We start from the raw sequence: 23359 nt of genomic DNA, 5'->3' as shown, positions 1-23359 counted from the left end.
GGAGGGATGAACGCAAAGCAGAGATGGGAATTAATTCACGGAGACCCGATATACCTGCTAGTAGATGCGTATATAAAAAGACTCAACTCTCCCTCTCGGTTGCAGGGTTTCCCCCCAACGTAGGCTTTTAATTAAATAAATAAATGAAGGGTATTTCAAGGCAGTTTCACATCACAGTGAAGACCTTCCCTGCTGTCACAATGGGGAAGGATGTGAGAAATAGGAGGAAAGCAGCCTAAATGGAATCGTATCCCAAAACAAAATCCCTTCCCACCCACCCGCCTCTACCAAGGCAAATAAAATACGAGCTGCTAGTCCTTCCTCCGTTTCCTGGACACCCGGTTCCTCACCCCCTTATCATTGCAATTCCCCCCTCCCCACCCCGAAAGGTAAGACCACTTCCTCACAAACTGTAAACAAACCCGGGGAATATACATATATAAATAAGACATATTAAAAACAAAATAGGCAAGATGAAATGAAACGGGTCCATATCTAAAAGGAAACAAATACTGTGATGCCGAGGAGAGGAACGCAAATAAACCCTAATTGCCATTGATCCAACAAGCATTTGTTTTTTAAAACGGGAGCAGCGCTTAAGTGAGTTGAATGTGTGCTTCCCGTTTGAGAAGACCGCCGGGGGAAACGCAGCCTTGCTCAGTAAAGCAATGTAAAACCCAAGGGGCACTGGGATGCAACGCAGTGGGCATGATCCATTTTCTTCAAGGCGCCACCTACAATGCCTTTCAGTGCTAAGGAGCGAAAAAGGAGGTTCCGGTTGCAGTTTCACCTCGCTGCCTCTAGGTGGAAACCAAGAGCAGTGGTTTATGCCATCTAGTGGCCGAAGATGGGAATGCAGAAAAACAAAAGGAATCTCTAGTTTTTTGTGGGTTTTCGGGCTATGTGGCCATGTTCTAAAAGAGTTTCTTCCTGACGTTCTCTGAAGATGCCAGCCACAGATGCTGGCGAAATGTCAGAAAGAAACTCTTCTAGAACATGGCCCCATAGCCCGAAAAACCCACAAAAAACTATGGATGCTGGCCATGAAAGGCTCGACTTCACAAAAGGAATCTCCTTCAATGCAGAGCTTGCTTTGGCGACCTGAGAAAACGAATTGTGTGTACAGTGCCCCCACGTTTTATGCAGGCGCGGCATACACGGCTTTCAGCATACGCTGAACTATTGTATCATTTGCTTTCTTTGTGTCACTTGTTTCCAAAGATGTATCCTAGCATGCCCACACTTATTTATCACAAGATGGGGGGAAAACAATAGTTCTTTACCCCTCAAGACCCCATCCTGTGAAGGGAAATCAAACAATCTTAAAACTGTGATTGGCTTTCAAACTGACAGTTAATTCATAGGAAGCGTTAAGTATCTTGGAAGAAATGTAACCCTGAGAGTTATGAATGGATTTATCTGGAGCAGAGCATGGAAGAATGAATCTTGAGCCCCAAATGGCCTGGTGTACAAGTGGAAAAGAAATAGGGTCAGGCTAGATAAAAGTAGGACAGCAAGATTCCAGATGGGACTTTAGTTGCAAGATGTTATTTTGCTGTTAACCCCATGATGGCAGAGGACCCAGAGGAAAATGGGTCTTGTGATCTGCACAGTCCAGTAGGCAATAATCCGAATAGGATTTGCAGTCAAGAGGGTCGCAGTGGGAAAGAACTGGACTGCAACCACATAACCCAGGATACCTTGCCATGGAGGGAGGTAGAACTCCACTAAATACTAAAATAGCCCTAAAAACTATTTTCAGCTTCACAAAACGTAGGCAAACCTTCATGAGGATAGGAACTGGACATGTGTGCGTAAGGTATTTGAGCATCAGTTGAGACCACAGTAGAACTGCTATCGTATCGGGACGAGTCCTGATTATGCTCTGCGAGGCCATAAAGTAGGATGAAGGTTTGATTGCCAAAGCGCAACCTCTGACATTTGTCACTATCGGCTCTGTTTGGGGGAACCTGTCACCTTCATGTCTCTCCTCGTAACTCCAGCTATGCTCCAGCACAAATCCTTTCCACCTTGATGTAACTGACACGATCGTCTGTAAGATGTGTTATTATTATAACAATGAGAACTGGGGCTGTAAGCAAGATGACAGAAAGCATTCAACTTTCACAGTCGCATTCCCCCCATTCACCAAATGCCTCTCTGAAAAGTGGACAACAGAGTCAAGGAGGAGGAAAAGTAACAGCAGCAGCAGTTGTGCAGAAATGAACTTAGGGGGAAACAGAAGATGGTAGTGACCTTACCTTCCACTCTCTTTCACTCCATTTCAACCCTTGCCCTAAAATTTCAAATTATACAACCAGAGAAGAGCAAATAAATGCGTATAGAGCTACAGCAGAGGTAAAGTGGTTTTGTCAGAAGCCAGGGAAGGATCAGATTGAGGACAGAAACACTGCAACCCCAAAAAGGTTCAATTTAAAAAATATCGGGGTCGGGGAGAAAGAAAGGATATTACCAGTAACAAAATCCAGTAACAGCAAACCCTCACCTTGGCTTTGCGTACAATGGACAAACTAGGGAGAAGGAAAGTCGAGGATTCACCCTTAAAAAGACACACCCTTGCCAATTTTGTAATGTTCCTGGCGGGCCAAAAGAGCAGAGAAGTGGCTGGGGAAATCCATTTTTCGGGTTCTCTGTTCCTTTGGTTCCTAGTTTTGGCACTCTGAAGCAGCAGTTCTGTAGCTGCTGGCATCAGACTTAACATTTTAAAAGTCACTATGGAAAAAGCAAACACATTCTTCCATCGATTGTGAATTCCTCCTGCGTGCCCCTTCCATTTCTTCCTGCCATGGAATGTCATCTTAGGGGGCTGGAGGACAAAAGCAGCTGAAAGTCCACTAATGTGCCATCTCACATGTGGTCACATGAGCCAAAAGAAAGAGGAAACACTATTTTCACAACTATGATCCCTTCCTTGCGGACACAGGACTCTGTGCCCATGAGACACTCGGGACAAGGGAACACCTGCCCTGAAAGGAGGTTAAGAACAGCCCAAGTTGGGGAAATGGTTTACAGAGCCTTCGTCCTCCCCACATTGTGAATTCCCCTACGACCATCTTTCCCTCGCCTCCTGTTTTCCCTTCCCAAATTCCCACTGAATCTCTTCAATGGCAAATCCTTTGGAAAACCCTGGCTTTGCCTTGAAAGGCAAGAACTCTGGCTTCCTCATCTTGCCGGACACAAGTATCTCCATCCTGTGAAGTCACCAGTGAGAAGAAGCCAGAAGAAAAGAGCAAAGAAAGAGGACCAAACGGTGCCCCATTCCACCCCTAGAAATACAGGATGCAACTACCAGATTTGGCAAGAATTCACCTCCTAAATGTGCAGAGAAAACCAAAAATTAAAAAAAGAAGAGGTACCAGTTCCTGCTGTTACAACTGAAAACTTGAGGTCGTAATCTCCTTCTGGCTTGTTCCTCGCCTTGATGGCCAGCAGTTTTCTGCATCCATTCTTCTGGAACAAAAATACCCCACAATCCACTCTCTTTGCTCCCTTAATAAAAGTGCTTAGGGCAAACCTTTCTCTCTCCACTGTATCCCTTACAATACCAGTTACATTGGCTGGTGATATTGGCTAGCATCCCATTAGTAGCATATCCAGGCATAAGTCAACCGTACACCTGTGCACATTTCTTTTTGGTTGATATTCCCTTCTCCCTCTGCACTGACCAATGCCTCTTCTGGGACCTATTGTAGAATTATTGCATCTCTCCTCCAAGTAGTATCTGGTAGAGAGCAGTGCGGGATTGGTGAAGTGCCTGGCTGTGTTTCTGTAGCCAGAAGCAAAATGATTACACAACTGACTGAAACTGCCTAAGGACCTCAACAGAGGATGTAGCCATTCTGTAACTGGCTACAGAAAAATGGCCAGATGTTTTCCCACTCTTCCACCAGACAGTGAATAGTTATTGGGTGGTGGAGCCAGATGTTTTCCCACTCCTCCAATGGACAGTGAATAGATATTGGGTGGTTGTCCTACTTTAGCATAGTTTCTCTACTATGCTACACTGCACTACACAGAATGGGAGCCAGTGGATGTTCAAGTGAACAAGGGGTTGAATGGGGGAAGATTCTACCTGCCCCTGAATGGCTTTGGCCTCCTTGTCTGCAATGACCCCATAGGGGTCACAGTTTCCCCTCCGCCGGCTTTTCATGAAGCTGCATGAGAGAGAAAAAGAGAGATATATAACCCTACGTAGGTGTTTGGTTTCGCTGGAGAGATATCGAAACATCAGGGGCAGGGCAGGAATGGCGGTGTATGCTCCTGTGTTTTTTGGAGGGAAAAGGCGAGGTCCGAGGGGTCTGACAATTCTGACCCGTCCTCATGGGCCTGGGGAAAAGCGGCAGGTTGACCAACTGCCCCAACCCGCCTCCATTCCCCCAAAGGGAACTTGGATCCAGTCCCATCCGAGTCTACGTCCAGCCTACAAAGAGACCCGTCGATGGTCAGTGTCACTGAGACAAGGAGTCCAAATGGGCTGTCGGTGCTGGGCAGGCCGGCTGAGCAGCCAGGAAGCTATTTACATCTCCGATGCCAATGATGCTGAAATCGGGGACAGATAAGGACACTTGTGCAGGGGCCACCAACGTCTCTGAATCCCTGTCCAGTCCCACATGGCCAGAAATTAAAGGCAGCCTCTCCGTGACATTCCTAGGGAGGGTGAAGTCCATGGCAATGGCTTCCCCCGAACACTGCAATGGCTCCTGCTTGCCTGCTGCCGCCATCTGGTAGAAGCCACTTTCGGGGGGATCTGGTGGGTGCTGCAGAAAGGGTGGCGCCCGGCCTCCCATGGGCACTTCCTCAGCAGGATCGAAGGAACAGTTTGTTTCTGAAGGAGTGCTGCACTCGTAGCCATGGCCCGACTCACTGGTGCTGCCCAAACTGCATGCGGCACTTTCGATACTTAAGGGCTCTATAGAAGAAGGGGGCAGTGGGAAGAAGATGAAGAAAAAAGTCTGGTTGATATATTTGAAGTACATTTTCATAGGCTCTTAGTCAAAAGGGGCCGCAAGGGCCATTTAGTCTGATCCACAGCCATGCAGGAATACATACAACTAAAGCACCCATGAAAGATGTCCATTCAATTTCTGCTTAAAGATTTCCAAAGAAGAAGAGTCTACCACTCTCCAAGGCAGTCTATTCCACTCTAAAACAAATCTTACCACCAAGCAGTTCATCTTAATGTTTAAGTAGAATTCTTGCTAAGTCTGGAAAAGTTACCTGCACCCTCCATCGTCAGGTGATCTGGATTAAAGCGAGAGTCGAGGCAACCGGTAGCCGATGGGATGGGTGGAGAGCCATGGGCACGGCTGGCATTTTCCCCCTCGCTGCCATCCAAAAAATTATCTGTGTAATCCCTAGGGAGGGGTGGGAAGAAAGAAACAAATAGATCCAAACTTGGAGATGCAGAATATTTCTGAATGCACAGCTTAGAACAGAGGTAGGCATTCTCTTTCGGGTTATGGCCTTCCACAAGATTAAGAAAAGTCAAGCTTCTGCAAACAAGCAGAATGCATGAATTTTTTTTTCTTCCTACGATGATGGATGAACATGTGGTCCCTCTTTCTGAGGAAGGGTTTAAGAGTTACATTCAGGACCCCTTCCCCAATCCAGAACAAGAAAGAAGGAAGAGAAGGACAACAGGGGGCCAAAACCCCAGACTTGTACATATACTGTCCATATGTGCCCCTCCAAGTTTAAAAGGTATCTCAATTTCAGTATTCATTATTTTCTTTGTTACCTTTTCATTACTTAAAAGCACCCCTTAGGATTGAAAAATAGAATAACATTCATATATTTTTTTAAAAAATCCCACTCATAATACCTCTCCCCACCCCCATAAGTAACTGGTGAAATAAGAAAATCTTACTTGTTACAACAAAAGAACTGTCTTACTTTTGCAATGTTAACTTGGCTAGCACCACCATGCAAAAACCTTTGAGGGAGTAGGTGTGTTACATCTTCCTGTTGCATGAAGTGCCTTCAAGACCAATACGTTTTATCCTGGATAAGCTTTTGCAGATTGCAGCTCACTTCATGGCTACTGATGAAACTGGGCTGCAATCCACAAACCTGACCCATTGGATCTTGCCCTGGCAGTCAAGGCCTGGTGCCTCTAGGATCTGTCCACTGGCTTCCTAGGTGTTCAGCCACCTATACAACCGATTGCTTTCACACGCTAGCGATCTTAGCCGACACACAAGGTGGGCAACATACTTCTTCTTCCCGAACCGTGTCTGTTGGGTGAAGTAGTCATAGCGCTCCGACTTCTTCCACATGTAATAGTACTCCACACACTCGCCCACCGATCGGGTGCGGACCTGCAGGGATTGGAAAGGTGAGGACAGGGCAAAGTTTAGAACCACCATGATTGATGGAGAGAACTTTTTTTGAGAGTGAATCTGGAGTGAATCCCAGAATCCTTTGTAATGTGACAGATCCACAATGACCATCTCTTTGGTGGATTTTTGACAGAGTACTCAGTGATGTCAAGATGTCATCATAACAACGATGATGACAACAACCACTGCCTCAACCTCCTCCTGAAGAAGGACAACAAGGATGAGAAGATGTATGGAGAACATAATATAAGGGGCAAGGATGAAAAAGTGGGGCATGCCCAGCCTGGTAAAGAAAAGATGGAGGGGTGACATGGCCACACTCTTTAAATATCTCAAGGCCAGTCCCAGAGAGGGAACAGGCCTGTTTTATGCTGCCCCAGAACCAGATCTAATTGCAATTAAACAATCTATAAAGTTAAAACAATTTAAAATTCTTTGAAAGACAGTGTAGGGAAAAAAAAAATCAATCCAAAACCAAAATCCATCCCTAAAAGCCTGAGGGAACACAAAACTTTGCTGGTTGATGGAAGGCAAGGAGGCAACTATCTTGGCATCTCTAGGGAGGGAATTTCAGTCTGGGAGCAGCCACTGAGAAGGCCTTGTCTCCCTTGTTCTCACCAAACATGCCTAAGAAAGCACTAGGACCAAGCCCCAGCCTGACGTGAAGATCTTAAAGCTCAAACAAGTTTTTAAAAAACATTTTAAACAAAAGTCCTGTAGGAAGTGGAAAACCCCACTTTTTGCCAACCCTAAATAACCTAAAAGAACCAGATCCCAACTGATCTTGGAAGCCAAGCAGGATCAGCCCTAGGGAGACCACCACGAAATACCAAGTGTAGACTCAATTTCAGATGAAGGAACTGGCAAAACCACCTCTAAGAAAACCCTATGAAATTGATGGCCATTGAAGTCTCTACCAACTCTATGATTCCGTAATTCTGTGTCTTTACTATTTGTCATGCATTTGAGTTAACAAACCTGCCATGGATGTTCCCAACTTACCTTGTTGGCTTGAATAAGGTGGAAGTTTTTCCCGTGGACCCGAAACCCATGCTCAAAGTTCCTGCATTCCTCTTCACTCCAGGCACACAGTTCATCTGCCAAGAAAGCACAATTAAGAAGAGGGGGAAAGTTTGCTTTAATAACAAAAACACTCAAAATAAAAATGAAAATAAGAGTGGAGGAAGGAACAGCAGCACCTTAAATACTGGATTACTTCACTGTATACTTTATTTACAGTTACAGTTAAAATCCCTGCTTGGCTGTATTTGGGGGCAGGTAAGTGGAACAAAAAGAAGACATCTCTCTGAACTCTGGAGGGCAGTAAGCAAGCTACAAAATGGATCTCTGGAACCTCCAAGAAGGACCAAAGGCCTCTGCTAAAAACAGAATGATGGATATATTTTCTCTCACCTCGAATGACCTTCACATTGAACCGGAGTCTCCGGAGAGCTTCTTCTGGATTGAAGTTGCATTTTACCAATTCATATAAGGCCTGTGGAGAATGCATGGACAAATGGCACACAGCTTGTTAGACAAGGAGCAGAAAGTAGGATGCAGAAGGAATAGTAAAATATAGGAAGACCTTGCCCTAAAGGACCGGCATTCCATCCAGACCATCTCACATTACCATGAGGGACTATGAAGAAAACCAGGCATGAGGAAACAACTTTCCTCTTCTGGAGACTCTGGACAGCCTTTAAATTAATTTATTTCTGGTGGCACACTGCCCACTTCCTAACAGCATCCATGTGACGGCCTTTCATGCTGTCTGGGAATAGTTGCCATGCTCACCTGTTCATTGTCCTTCACCATCTCTCCTTCTGGAAGACTGGCATTGGAGACTTCATCCCGCCTCCTCTTGATGGCTCGGTAAAGGAACTCCTCGACGTCTTGTTCAGGGAGGATATTTGGATCCCAAAGCAACTGGTCTTCATTCTCATAGACTGCAGGAGAAAACATCTGGGCTGTGATCTCATATAACAGCCTTGGACTATAAAACTCCACTGGCATAATCATGTGTGCAACAGCAGAGATGGCTCTTTTTCGTGTCCCACCAGTGGGAGCAATATATTATGTGAGAACATAATGTGCCACCCTGTTGTGGAAAGCCATTCCAGGTCTACATTGTGCAAACCTGGTATAACCAGGTGATGCTGGAGATTAGAGATGTGAAGTCTTGGGAGGGAGGGCAGAAAAAAAGGTGGGTGGGTGGGAATTGTTTTCTGGTTTTACCCGCCTATCTTTCAAGTATACCCACACCCATGCATGGAGCATAAACCAATGCAAAAACAGTCCGGAACATTACACTGTGCCAACAAGGAAGTTCTCTTACCTTTTTCACTATGCATGTTTAAGCTGAGAAGGGGAACAGCTGCCTGGTACTGAGGCCCAACCATAATCTCCTGCAAAGAAAAGTAAATTAAGAGAAAATGGGATCATTCATTTTCTACTGGCATGTGCTATTGGCTTCTGGGAATCTCTCACCAGGCTACCTGTACTTCTCCCAAACGGTGCACCCGCCCAGTGCGTTTGACTACAACTCTCATCCCCTGCAGATAACATTGCTGTTGTTAATTCCCATCAAATTGGCTTTTACTTATGGAAACCCTATGAAGGTGAGACCACCAAGCCACCTCCACAGCCCTGCTCAGCTCTTGCAAACTCAGGGCTGTGGCTTCCTGGACAGAGTCTGTCCAACCATAATGCAGTCTCTTTCCTTTTGTGCTTCTCCCACCTTATGATTTATTTAAAGATACAGCCATGTTAGTATGTAGAATCAGTATGTAAAGAGATCTCGTAGCACAGGGGTCGGCAACCTATGGCCCGCAGGCCGGATCTGGCCTGGTGAGGCCTTGGGACCGGCCCCAGCCCGGTCCTGCCGCCGATTGCCGCCCCCACCGCAGCTTCTGCGCCGCTCCGGGCGCCATTTTGAGTTCGGCCCCCCAGTTGTCTGAGGGACAGCAACCCGGCCCCCGGCTCAAAAAGGTTGCCTACCCCTGTCGTAGCACCGTTGAGACTTACTAAGCAAAAGAAGTTGTAGCATTAGCTTTCATAGATTTGGTCTGCTTCTTCAGATGCTATAACTTATTTCGCGGAAGAGGAGGCATTGCACCCTCTTGCTAATTTTTTGACAGCAAAAATTGCTTTGGGAAGAGAATCAGGGTAGATGCAAGATCTGAGGAAATAGTCTTTCCCACCAGTGTTTCACAGCCTCTTGTCCTTAGTCACTCTATGTCCTCTCCAAATGGAAGATGGAGTGATAATGCCAGCTATGGTCTCCCAAGATTTACCTTCTTGCAGTCATTTGGGGGGAGAGAGTCTTCTTCAGAGTCCTCAGCTGAGAAGGAAGCAGACGGGGAAGAGCAGGGACCCTTGTCTTCATCAGCAAGAAAGTTCGCTTTTGGAGAGATAAAAGTAAGATTTTATTTTTTTTTAAACTGCAAACTCTTAATGATCATACAGAGAACATGCTTTACTTCAGAGAATACCATTAACAGAATGCGGACATTAATGCCAAATTATAGCTAAGTTTGTAAAGACCTCTTCGCCTCTTTCTTACAAACGTTTGCTTCAGCTCTTTCCAAAATGACGCTGGAGACTCTGAAGATTGAAAACCATTTGTCCTTTACTTATATGTAAGATGAATGTGGGTTCAATCTGGAGAGGATTCACTGCTCCATTAACATGGAGATACATTGGCACACACACACAAAATACCACAGCTCTGCCCTTTCCCCTCTGGAGCCATGCATGCATCTCAGCCAAACACACTGTTTGTGCTTTGGTCCAAGTGGCTAGTAAAAGGCTCTCCTTCCATATTCCAACTGCCATTGCTCTGGCCTCTGAGGGAGAGAAGAGAAACTAGGCACATCTCCATTTTGTATTGGCCCCAGCAGCTGATGAGAGGCCCTCCCTACAGACTAACTACTACTGCTTTGGTTTCTGAGAGAGAGAAGAAAAGACAGCATTTATTGGATTTATTCCCCTCCGCTACCATCATCCTTTTTGCTTGCATTTTGTGTAAGTCTGAGGTCAGGGAACTGTCAAACTATTTGTAAATCCTCTGGGAGCCTTTTTGGCTGAGAGGTGAGGTATAAATACTCTAAATAAATAAATAAAATAAACTTACAGCCAGTTTGGTTGGGAAAAAGATCCGACGCATCATGGGAAGTGACTGAAGGAGTGAGATCGTCAGCCGAAGACTGCGTCTCCTCTTCCTCTTCCCCAGAAAGCAGATCTTTTGCTATTTGTTCCTTTAAGCAGAAAGTGGAAGGAAAGAGGAGAAAGACTGTAAGAAATTATTGGTTAACCTACATAGTATTTTACTGTTCCTGACCAGGAAAGTCTTCAAAGGCTTGGGACAAGGTTGCAAAAAGGACTTCCTCTACCCAACATACTAAAAAAGACTTATTTCACACATGTTTAATGTAATATATATAACGATGTTTAATACATTCTTGAAAACAAATCTTTAACAACATTTAAAAAGACATTTCCTTCACATCGCAATTGTGTCACAGGTACAACTGCACTGACATCTGGAAGATGGCTTTCTGTAGCCTTGTGAGCTGTGGAACTCCATGCCATAGGAGGTTCATCCTCTTCTTGCTCATCATGATATCTCTTTTCAGACAAGTATCTGACCTGAGAACAGGGCTGTGTGGGTGTGAATATGAGAAGTGTGTGTGAGAGAGACACAGAACATGTATCCACATAACAGAAATAAAGAAGTTGGACACCACTTTAACTGCCATGACTCTATCCAACAGAATCTTGGGATTTGTAGTTTGGTGAGGCACCAGAGCTCTCTGACAGATCAGGCTGAATATCACACAGGATTACAAATCCCAGAATTCCACATGGAGCCATAATAGTTAAAGTGGTGTCAAACTGCTTTACTTCTGTGGTGTGGAACAGCACACACACGGGGGGGGGGGGGGGGGGCTGATTCTTCTTTAAAGCTGTTTTTATCTGTTGTAACAGTCACCTCTTTTACTGTATCTAGAAATAAATACATCTAAATAAATAAATACATTCTAATAGATTTTTGAAGTTTCACTTTTTGCAAAAATTGACACAGTATTGTGACTGCAGAAGGGTGGAACACAGCCAGACAGGGTTGTGCACTGGTTACAGCAGGGGTGAGAACTGTGTAGCCCACCAGATATTGTTAGACTTCAACTCCCAGTATTCCTTACCACTGATTATGATGGCTAGGGGATGTTGGAAGTTACAGTCCAGCAACACACCAGCCCTATGTGATAGAGTTGGAGTGGGACTCCATGTAAGCCATGATGTTCACTGGGGGACCCTGGATCATTCTCTCTTCCACAGCCTGAGCTACCTCACAAGGCTGCTGTGTGCATAAAGACAGGGAGAAGGAGGAAAGCTACATATGCTGCCTTTTTGCTTTTTGGTAGTGGTTTGAATGTTAGATTGCTCCTCTGGAGACCAGGGTTTGATCTTCCACTTGGCCACAAAACCCACTGAATGGTCTTGGGCAAGTCACAGTTGCCCCAGACGATCTCTTACCTTATCTAGGGTCATGTCCGGGAGGTTGGGAGCCGCATCATTGCTCTCGCTCTCTTGCTCAGAGATGGGGTCAGAGGCCTCATAGCCATAGAGTGCCAACAGTTCCTCAAAGGGCATTTCTGTGTTCTGAAGGAGAAGAAAGAGAAACTGGTTCAATAGCTATGGAGGACTCCCCTAAAGCAGCAGCACTATTAGCTTGGCCATTTGAGTTTAGAAAAAAGATATGGGAACAGACTGAGGGAGTCAGCTTTTCTGTTACTATCCTGCTTTCAGAAAGGCTTTCAGCCTTACTGCTGAACATAAAGAAAACAAAAATACTGACCACAGAAATACAACCTAGACAATGAGGAAATCGAAACAGTTAAAGGGTTCCCGTACCAGGTATCAAACACTGATCAGAATGGTGACTGCAATCAAGAAAAAAAGATGAAGACTGGGAATGGGAAGAGCAGTTATGAAGATCCTAAAATGTAAAGATAGACAACTGAGCACCAAAGTTAGAATTGTCCAAGCCATTGTATTCCCCATCACCAGGTACAGAAGTGAGAGCTGGACAGTGAGGAAAGCAGATAGGAAGAAAAGCAACTCATTTGAGATGTGATGCTTCAGAAAAGTGCTGAGGATACTGTGGAGAGCCAAGACGACAAACAAATGGGTCCTAGAACAGATCAAACCTGAACTCTCCCTAGAAGCCAAAATGATCAAATTGAGGCTATCATACTTTGGTCACATCATGAGAAGGCATCTGGAAAAGACAATAATGCTAAGAAAGGTGGAGTGACGTAGAAAGGGAGGAAGATAGATGGACTCTGTTTAGTCTAGATGGATGGACTCCATTAAGGTGACAGGTATGAATTTGTAGGACCTGAATGGAGCAGTGGAGGATAGGGGTTTTTGAAGATGTCTCATCCATGGGGTCGCCATAAGTCGGGATCGACTCGACAGCGGTTAACAGCAACAATCCTGCTTTCATAGTTTCCATAGCTATGAAGGGAGGAAACAGGTCATGCTTGCATCCCCTGGACGTTCCTTCTTTGCTTCTGCTTTAAAATGTCTTTGGGAGTCCACCTTTCATAAGCCTCAACCTGGAAGGAGTACACCCCAATCCAGCCCCCCCCCCCCCTACAGCCAGCAATGGGGATTGAATATGATCACCAGTAGGAGATCATCTGGGTACAATTTGTGGTCTTCCACTGGCTGTGAGGGGATGTTGGAACCCATCCACAAAAGGCTAGGAGGTATCTCTGCTGTAGAACATCTGCTGCAACATTTACCACCAATAAAGCTCATTTGATATCAATAACTTTTATCTGTGTTGGTGGTCAAGGGGAGACCAAGAATTACACTGGGTTCTGGCACAGAAGTCATGGGAATGCTGAAGGGGGCAATCCAGGCAACTGAAACAGCTGCTGGTCCAGTTTATCCCAATATTGTTAACAATGGCTGGCAACTATTTTCCAGGCTTTCATGCAAGGGATTTACCCATCTTACTTCAGATGCTGAGGACTGAACTGGGACTTTTTGCATGCAGATGGAAAATTCCCTACCTGGGAGGCATTGAAGCTCTTGTCTAGTTCTTCAAAAGGCTTTGCTTTCTCCTCTTCTCGATGCTCCTCCTCGTCTTCCTCTTCTTCCGTCTCTTCCCGCACCCCGTAGTTTTGCGACAGGATCTCAGCCAGATTGAAGCGATGGTCAGCTGAGCCCATAGAAACCACTGCGTGGAGTGAAGGGGAGGGGGTGAGACAGAAGAAATAGCAGCTGTAACCTGTGATCCCATCAACCACTCTGACACTATTAATAATGCTTCAGCAGACTCCTCTAGCCAATGCAGAGTTTGACACTAAAACTTCTGCATGGCACTGAGGTAGGGAAGGTGTAGGACAGTGAATTTAGATGGGCTGCAGTGGCCGGAGAGTGGCATAAACCAATGGGTAGATTCAAGTAATACTTACCTGCCGTGGTATGAAGGCTGGGTCTCCCAGGACATAAGTTACGGGCAGGGAAGGATACAACCCTTGGGCTTTGCCTCCCAACCGAGGCCTTTAAAAAAGAAGAAATGACACATTCTTATATGTTTTTCACTATTTCCAGCCTTTTTAACACCTTCCTATATAACAGGGCTGAAGAATCAGCAGTCTTCCAGATGCAGGAGAACTCTAGGTCCCATCAACCTTTGACAGCCTTACCAATGGTGAGTATAACCAGAGCAGTAGTTTGTTAATACAGTCCTACCCTCACATTCTGGGGACTAGTAACCAGTTTCACTTACCTGCACTCAGAAAGAAAAGATCTCTCTAGGCATCTGGAGGCCCTCCAGGTTGACTCTATGGTCAACTTCTGCTCAAAGGTGGAAATCCAACGCATAGCAAATGAGTTGCGCTGGAGGACCTCCTCATGCCTAGAGACTACCTCTCTAGGCACCTGGAGGCCCTCCGGGGTGACTCTATGGTCAACTTCCAGCACAAATATAGTGTTTGTCACTAACTTGGGAAATGTGGGTATCCTAAAAACAACTGCAGAGAGAGATCTTTCTGTCCAGCCATCCTCAATACATCCAACCCCCAGGTTTAGGAATGCCTTCCCTTGTGAGATCGTTTAACCATGTAGACTAATGCTGTATTGTGTTTGTTGAATGGCAGTGACACACACATTCTCAGGCAGAATGTTTCCCCCAGTCCAGTAAAAGCCTAGGTAGGTTCCTGAATACAAAGCATCAACCCTTTGAAATTAATGCACTTCAATCTCTGACTGCTCCACAATGGATAACACTGCATTTGGAGACCCAGGCTGCATCCACACTAAGGGAATGATGCCGTTTGACACCGCTTTAACTGTCATGGCAAAATGCTATGGAATTCTAGAATTTGTAATCTGGTGAGATATTTAGCCTTCTCTCTCAGAGATCTCTGATGTCACAACAAACTACAAACCCCAGGATTCCCTGGGATGGAGCCATGACAGTTAAAGCGGTGTCAAACGGCATGTAGATGCAGCCTGGGTCTCCGAATGCAGTGTTACCCATTGTGGAGCAGCCAGAGATTGAACCTCAGGCCTTGTGCATGAAACAGATGTGCTCCATCCCTAATTCCGCCTCATTTTTCTTCTGCCCACTGTATCGGTCTATTCACTCCTCTTCCCCTGAACCTTTCTTATTCTTCACCAGCTTGATATCAAACCCTAACTCTGGCCATTAAAAATAAAGAAGCAGAATAAGGATAATCACCTTATTGTCCAACAGAAGGAAAACCTATGGACACTGAAGGTAGTAAGAACCCATAATTAAATTGTAGCTGACACACAATGCCCTCTGAAAGAATACCAAACTTTAGGCAGTGCTAGGGCACCGAACTGAAAGACACAGCCCTGGAAATACCAGTTCTTTGCCTACTAGGAAAACTGCAAAGAAGATTCCTTCAACTTAAAAGCTATGAGCACATGTGCTGCAATGCGCTGGTCCCTAGTGTCTTATTAGTGACTTAGGAGATATTCTCACTAGAGATCGCCATGTCTGCTTGAAGAAAGAATCCAACGGATGCCAGATGTGGAAGCGAAGAACATAATCGAGCCCATTCAAGAGAAAACACCAGACTTTTCCATATGAAGGAATACATGGATTTCTCCTTCCAATAGACAGGGTGAATGTCAGGGAAACAGGTAATGAAGAAGAGGGACAAAAATCAAAGAAGCATAGAGTAGTGAGTGACTACAAGGTTGATCTGAATGATTAACTTAAAGGAATGTAAAGTCGAAGGCTTTCATGGCCGGCATCCATAGCTTGTTGTGGGTTTTTTGGGCTATGCGGCCATGTTCTAGCAGAGTTTCTTTCTGACGTTTCGCCAGCATCTGTGGCTGGCATCGAAGATGCTCCACATCTGCAACATTCAATATGCCAAATTTACTTTTATCTGCCTTCAAGTTAACTCTGATTAATGGCGACCCCATCCCAGGGTTTTCTTAGCCAAATTCATACCGAGGGTTGCCATTGCTTTCTTCTAAAGCTGAGACAGCTTGACTCACCCAAGGTGGGTTTCCAGAGTCTCCCATTCTACAATGAAACCATTATGCCACAGTGGCTTTCCCACTGCCTCTGACACCAGTGAAAATAGATAGCCATAATTATACCAGGCATTGATAGTCTTGTATTCCTGTCATCACAAAATACATTAAACGAAAGAAAATGCTGCCTATGGAGACAGGTAGTTGTTGCATCCACACTGCAGAAATAATCCAGGTAGACACTGCTTTAGCTGCCATGGCTCAATGCTATGGGATTCTGGGAGTCGTCGTTTGTTGTGGCACCAGAGCTCCCCGACAGAGAAGGCTAAATGGCTCACAAAACTACAGATCCCAGGATTCCAGAGCATTGAGCCAGGGCAGTTAAAGTGGTGTCGACCTGGATTATTTCTGCAGGGAGGACAGCCAGTGTGTCATAGGAAATAACGTTCCTGTATTTTGGGTAATGTTTTGTTCTTTTTACTTAGGTTGGATACCATTTCTGGGAAAGTAAGGGATAGTAAAGTATATTTTTAGAAAGAAAATTGTGTAAATAAAACTGTTTATTTCTCTGGGTGATTTTGTTTGCTGCCATGTGCGACTTCTGGTGACGCAACTAATTCTTCTGGGCGTACGGGTACAAACGCGATTCCCAAACCATCAACAGCATTAACACGCATCAGTGTGAAAACCAAATGCGTGTTCTACCCTCTTTCTCTCTTTAGTAATGAGCCTCTAACACGTTATTGTGTTCTGCGTGTCAAAATTATTTGCACGCTTTTACGGGATGCGGACATTTTAATCATTATCGGGATGCAAGTAAAGTACATATGGTCCCCGTGTGATAAACTCCTTGGAGAAGAGAAGACTGAGAAGTGACATGATTTAAACAACTGAAGGGGTGACATGTAGAAGATGGAGCAAGCTTGTTTGATGCTCCAAAGACTGGAACACGAACCAATGGATTCAAAAGACAGAGGTTCCACCTAAACAATCTATACTTCTTTGTAAAAAGCACTTAGTTGTTACATCGGAAAGGCCTCAGGACTCATGACTCCAACAAGCTCTGCAGAATTACAGGCTTGGGATGTTTGACAATAACATGAGGTTCAACCAAACAGGGCCGTGACTAAGTTCCAGCCACATCCCTAGGATTTGGCCTTAGTATTATGGCAATACTTTGGTGTTCATCGGAGCTGTCATACCTTCCATAGGCAACATCTTCCTGAGTAGGTCCACCTCCTCCAGGGTTGGCTCCAGGTTTGGACTTCCCAGTGGTCCTTACTTTGGGTGACTCCATCTCCTTCTTACCACCATTGCTGCTGAGTTTGATCATGTAGGGACAATGCTTTGTCAACACGATGACGATGACACTCAACTTCTAATTTTCCATTTTGGTGGAAGCAGCAGGAGCCATCTTCCTTAAATGCGCATCCAATAACAAACTACTGGAAAAGAGATTCCACCTCAACATTAGGAAGAACTTCCCGACGATGAATGCTGTTCAACAGCATGCTTCTTCAGAAAGTGGTGGAGTCTCCTTCTTTGGAGGTTTTCAAACAGAGGTTGGATGAGAGTGCTTGGATTGTGTCTTCCTATGGGGCAGAATGGGGCTGCACTGGATGGCCTTTGATTTGAAATGGAGGTTGAATCCAATGGCTAGGTACAGCTCTTTAATAGGGCTGTGATCCAACTCTGCATCCATGAAGCTTGTCCTTTGCCTAGAAATGCCAAGTCTAGATTGTAAGACACTCCAATCCGCTTTTGGATGAACAAGTATAAAAGTGTTCTAGACAAATAAAAGTAAATATATTCTTCCATTGAGTATTGGTCCATTTCCAGGCACAATTAGAAGTGTTTTTATCCAGACCTTTATATCCTGATATGACTTGGGCCCAGAATATCTGAAAGACCGTATCTCCTTTTATGAGCCTAACCGACTTACTTTCCTGCATTTGGTGAAGACAGAAGCATCTTTTCAGCGGTGACTCCAAACCCATGGCAGGTTCAGTTGGTTCCCCATCTACTCTCTTTCCACTGGCAGGCAAACATCTTTTCATTTAGACAGGATTTTGGCTTTTATGTTAATGTGTTAGATTTTTTTAGTGGCATACATATCCTAAAGGCACCAGAACTCATCTGATCTTAGACGCTAAGCAGGGTCAACCCTGGTTAGTCCTTGGATGTGAGAATCCCAGCTGCTGCAGACTCTATTACAGAGGAAAGAATTGGCAAGATCAGCTCTGAGGATTTCTTGCCTAAGAAAACCCTATAAAATTCATGGGGTCGCTTGAAGTCATATATATATATATATATATATATACACACACACACACACACACACACACACACACACACACACACACACATAGAATTTAAAGAGGACCCCAAATCCAAGGAAAGCCAATAGGAATTTAAATGCGAAAAGTTCATGTTGTCCTCCGACGTTCACTTTGCTAGTTTGTTTCCTGAAAAGTTCCTTGCGCTTACATATACATAAAGACTAACTTTCCCTTCCACTTGATCCTCTTCCTCTCTACAACCACAGAGTTGGAAGAGACCCCAAAGGCCATGCAACCCAACCCCATTCTGTCACGCAAGAAGACACAACTCAAGCCTTTCCTGTGACAGAAGGCAGCATCTCCCGCTGTCAAACAGTCCTAAAGGTCACCAATTCAACCTTTCAAAAGCTCCTACAGGTTACCACAAAGCTAACTTGGACCTCATCTTGGGTAAAAGATTGGATATAATTCAATAAACACACAAATATATAAATAACCCCATCTTTGTACAACGTGGCTCTTCACTTGTTTTGCATTACAACCCCCATATCCCTCTCTAGCATGGCCAGTAGTAGCAACGATAACTGGGGATGATGGGTTTCAAACACATGTAGAACACACCAAACATGAGATACAAGGTTTACTTCATTAGTTGTGCCATTGATTCCTCAATGACCCCCCCCATTGATATGGGCCCAGAATTGCAAATTCTTCTTATGTTCATCTGTATGTCTAGGATGATGTTTGGTCCAACATCGCTTTCCATCAGACATCTCAGATGTGCCTCTGCCTCTTCCAAAAGTTATGGCTTGTTGTTCTTGTGTGCCTTCAAGTCATTTCCAACTTATGGCGACTCTAAGGCGAACCTATCGCAGGGTTTTCAGGGGCTGAGACTTGCCCAAAATCACCCAATAGGTTTCCGTAGCCGAGCGGGGATTCGAACCCTGATCTCCAGAGTCATAGACCAACGCTCAGACCACTACACCGCCTCAAACACCTTGGTTAATAGCTATTTCCAAGCCCTTTCTTGGTCAATTTCCCTTCTACTTCATCTCCCTCCAAGTTATCGCCTCGATTCCAGCTGCACCTCTTTCACAGCCGGGATTCACAACTTTGCTCACACCAGTTGCACGAAAAAACACACACACACTGCTCCAATTTCCACAGCCCAAGTTGTGTCTGAGCGCCAAATTTCTGAACTGCACCCGCATCCAGCACTTCAAAAGTTTCTTTCTTTGCTCTCCCCAACTTCAAAATGTGCACACTTTCGATAAAATATAACACAAACCCATTGCCCCTGTATCTGTTAATCTTGGCTGATTCAATCTGCTTCTCCTCATCCCTCCAAACTTTAGGGATTAATATTATTATCTCTACTGTTGTTGTTGTTGTTGTTGTTGTTGTTGTTGTTGTTGTTGTTATTGATGCTGATATTTATATTCCGCCTTTTCACCAACTCTGGGACTCAAGGCAGCATACCAAAAAAACCCCAAATTAAGATGTGATAAAGGTTCATATCACTAATAGAAAAACCAAACTGGGCCCCCAGACAGACATTGTTGGGGTGCAACTCCCATCAGCCCCCGCCACCCATAGCCAGTGGGCAGGAAAGATGGGAACTGTAGTCCAACAAGGTTGTCTGCCCAGGCCTTATGATCGCACCCTAATAACAGCTTCAAGTCTTCTTTGTTGGCCCCATAACTACACAACTTGGCTGTCTCTCCCCAGATTCCCAGAGGAATCACAAACGGTTCCAAACAGTTTTATGGGATGCTCCCCCCAAAAAATTCACTCTCGCTGCTTCACATCCTTCCCCATCAAAGCACCTTAAGTCTTGTCCCCATTGAAGTGTCTTGGCACCCCTTTCTTTCTGTTGATGTCCCTTCAGAACAGAGGGAACCCCATGATCACTGTCTCCCCGCCCCCCAAAAAAAGAACCCTACAGAACCCTGCATCCCAGTCCCTTGCAATGCCCCTCAGAATGGCCAAAGCTTCAGGGACATCAGTTGCACCTCCAAATTATTGCTTTCCCTCTCCAGACTGAGAGGGAAAGTCTAGAGGACCCACAGCAGTCACACCTCCACAGCTGCACCCCACAAAAGACCTCAAACCTCTGTGAACATTGGGTACACTCCCTTAGGAAAAAGTAATCCCAACTGGTGGGGGGAGAGGTTAGGGGGGAGTCTGGGTTTAGAGGGGGAGCAGTGGAGAGGGAGTCGTTGGGAGCCTGGGGTTAGATGAGGAGGAGTTGGGGGGGGGAGCCTGGATACAGGGGGGAGTTGTTTGAGTGAGAGCAGTTAGGGGAGAGCCCAGGTTTAAAGGGGGAGCAGTTAGGGGGAGCATGGGGTTAGATGGGGAGTAGTTTGAGGGGGAATAGTTAAGGGACAGCCTGGGTTTAAAGGGGGAGTGTTTAGGGGGAGCATGAGGTTAGATGGGGAGTAGTAGTTAGGGGGAGCCTGGGGTTAGGAGAGGAGTGATTAGAAGGAGCCTGGGGTTAGGAGAGGAGTGGTTAGGGGGAGTAGCTAGGGGGGAGCATTGGGGTTAATTAGGGGGAGTGGTTAGGGTTAAGGGGGAGGGGTTAAGGGGGAGGGGTTAAGGGGGGAGCCTAGGGTTAGGGGAGGAGTAGTTAGGGGGGAGCCTAGGGTTAGGGGAGGAGTAGTTAGGGGGGAGCCTAGGGTTAGGGGAGGAGTAGTTAGGGGGGAGCCTAGGGTTAGGGGAGGAGTAGTTAGGGGGGAGCCTAGGGTTAGGGGAGTAGTAGTTAGGGGGGAGCCTAGGGTTAGGGGAGGAGTAGTTAGGGGGGAGCCTAGGGTTAGGGGAGGAGTAGTTTAGGGGGAGTAGTTGGGGAGGAGCCTAGGGTTAGGGGGAATAGTTTGAGGGGGAGCAGTTAAGGGTGAATAGCTTGAGGAGAGCCTGGGGTTGGGGGAGACTAGTTGCAGGGAGTTGTTGGGGGGGGGGAGCCTGGGTTTAGAGAGCGAGTAAGACCCCTAAGTTTACTCCGGGAACCCCTCAAACCCTTCCAGCCCCCCATTCCCCAAATCCCCCAGGAAAAGTCCCAACTGAGCCCCCTAGACTCAGCCCCACACCTTCCCCGAGTGACCCCCAAATGAGCCCCACCTGCCTCGAGGGACCCCTCACCTGCCTGAGGTAGGTCCCCCTTGGGGGGCTGCCCCCAAAGCCCTGCCCCACTCCCTCCTCCTCCCCCAGGGGTGCCCCCAACGCAAGCCCCGCCCTGGCCCTGGAGGGGAGGGAGGGAGGGGAGCCCCACTTTCTGGGGGGAGCCCTCCGCTGACACTCTCTCACACACTCACCTCCGCCATAGCCGAGTGCGAACGGCCGTGCGGGGGGGGGGGGCAGGAGAGCCCCGGATGTGGAGCCCTTCGCTGATTGGCTGAGACGGGAGAGGGAGGGGAGGAGGCAAGGGGCCCCGGAGGAGAGGGGCGGGGAGGGGACGAGGGGCTCTGGGGGAAGAAGGAGCCTCCGAGGGAGAGGCAGGAGGGGGGACTGAGGTAAAAGCTGAGGGAGAGGTAGGAGCAGATGGGGAAACTTAGGAAGAGCAGGTTGTGGAAACTGAGGTAAAGGTGAGGGGAGATACCTGGGGCAGCCAGGTGGGCAAAACTGAGGTAAAATGTAAAGTAGATAGGAGGAGGAGTACATGGGGAAACTGAAGTAAAAGGTGAGGCGAGGAATTTGGGGTAGGTGGGGGAACTGAGGTAAAACTTGAGGGAGAGGAGGTGGGGAAAACTGAGGTAAAATGTGAGGGGAAATACCTGGGGCAGGTAGGAATAACTGAGGTAAAATGTAAGGAGGAGCAGATGGGGGAACTGAGGTAAAAGGTGAGGCAAGGTATTTGGGGTAGGTGGGGGAACTGAGGTAAAACTTGAGGGAGAGGAGGTGGGGAAAACTGAGGTAAAATGTGAGGGGAAATACCTGGGGCAGGTAGGAATAACTGAGGTAAAATGTAAGGAGGAGCAGATGGGGGAACTGAGGTAAAAGGTGAGGCAAGGTATTTGGGGTAGGTGGGGGAACTGAGGTAAAACTTGAGGGAGAGGAGGTGGGGAAAACTGAGGTAAAATGTGAGGGGAAATACCTGGGGCAGGTAGGAATAACTGAGGTAAAATGTAAGGAGGAGCAGATGGGGGAACTGAGGTAAAAGGTGAGGCAAGGTATTTGGGGTAGGTGGGGGAACTGAGGTAAAACTTGAGGGAGAGGAGGTGGGGAAAACTGAGGTAAAATGTGAGGGGAAATACCTGGGGCAGATAGGGAAAGCTGAGGTAAAAGGTGAGGGAAGATATTTGGGGTAGGTGGGGGAACTGAGGTAAAACTTGAGGGAGGGGAGGTGGGGAAAACTGAGGTAAAATGTGAGTGGAAATACCTGGGGCAGATAGGGAAAGCTGAGGTAAAAGGTGAGGGAAGATATTTGGGGTAGGTGGGGGAACTGAGGTAAAACTTGAGGGAGGGGAGGTGGGGAAAACTGAGGTAAAATGTGAGTGGAAATACCTGGGGCAGATAGGGAAAGCTGAGGTAAAAGGTGAGGGAAGATATTTGGGGTAGGTGGGGGAACTGAGGTAAAACTTGAGGGAGAGGTAGGAGCAGATGGGGAAATGTAGGAAGATCAGGTTGGGGAAACTGAGGTAAAAGGTGAGGGGAGATACCTGGGGCAGGTAGGGAAAACCAAGAGGTGAGGGGAGATATTTGGGGTAGTTGGGGAGAACTGAGGTAAAATGTAAACTACGTAGGAGGACCAGGTGGGGTAAATTGAGGTAAAATGTAAAGTAGATAGGAGGAGCAGCAGATGGGGGAAACTGAGGTAAAAGATGAGGGGAGGTATTTGGAGTAGGTGGGGGATTGAGGTAAAATGTGAGGGAGAGGTCGGTGGGGAAAACTGAGGTAAAATGTGAGCGCTAGGAACAGAAAATAGGGAAAACAGAGAGAGGTAGGAAGAGCAGGTGGGGAAAAACTGGGGTAAAGGATGAGGAAAAATGTTTGAAGTAGGTGGGGGAACTGAGGTAAAATATGAGGGGAAATACCTTGGGCAGATAGGGAAAACTGATGTAAAAGGTGAGGGGAGATATTTCGGACAGCTAGAGGAACTGAGGTAAAAGGTGAGGGAGAGGTAGTAGGATCAGAAGGGGAAGCTGAGATAAAATGTGAGGGAGATAGCAGGAGCAGATGAGGAAAAATGTGTTGGGA

At 46.3% G+C, this 23359-nt stretch overlaps 1 protein-coding gene across 1 annotated transcript; it reads right to left on the bottom strand.

Annotated features, from left to right (window-relative positions):
* Positions 1 to 377: 377 nt before the first annotated feature.
* MIER2 (MIER family member 2) lies at positions 378 to 21561 on the bottom strand. The gene is made up of 13 exons (XM_089535782.1): positions 21478 to 21561; positions 13847 to 13934; positions 13442 to 13608; positions 11895 to 12020; positions 10492 to 10615; positions 9653 to 9759; positions 8695 to 8764; positions 8154 to 8305; positions 7773 to 7854; positions 7362 to 7456; positions 6235 to 6338; positions 5239 to 5375; positions 378 to 4930 (listed from the first exon to the last, which is right to left on the bottom strand). The coding sequence occupies exons 1-13, from the start codon at positions 21484 to 21486 to the stop codon at positions 4470 to 4472; spliced, it is 1722 nt and encodes a 573-aa protein (XP_089391908.1). The 5' UTR covers positions 21487 to 21561; the 3' UTR covers positions 378 to 4469.
* Positions 21562 to 23359: the final 1798 nt, after the last annotated feature.

Source organism: Sceloporus occidentalis, unplaced genomic scaffold (assembly GCF_023333645.1).
Source record: "Sceloporus occidentalis isolate IW3139 unplaced genomic scaffold, rSceOcc1.0.p SCAF_8, whole genome shotgun sequence".
In the NCBI taxonomy this organism is placed as follows: Eukaryota; Metazoa; Chordata; class Lepidosauria; order Squamata; family Phrynosomatidae; genus Sceloporus; species Sceloporus occidentalis.
Note: the sequence above shows the minus strand (reverse complement) of the source record. Positions and strands in the feature narration are given on the sequence as shown.

Coding starts and splice junctions, on each gene's coding strand:
- MIER2 (XM_089535782.1), bottom strand. Junction 7,457..7,772: donor CAATGTGAAGGTCATTCGAG/GTGAGAGAAAAT, acceptor CTTTCTTGGCAG/ATGAACTGTGTGCCTGGAGT. Junction 4,931..5,238: donor CCTGACGATGGAGGGTGCAG/GTAACTTTTCCA, acceptor CTTCTTCTATAG/AGCCCTTAAGTATCGAAAGT.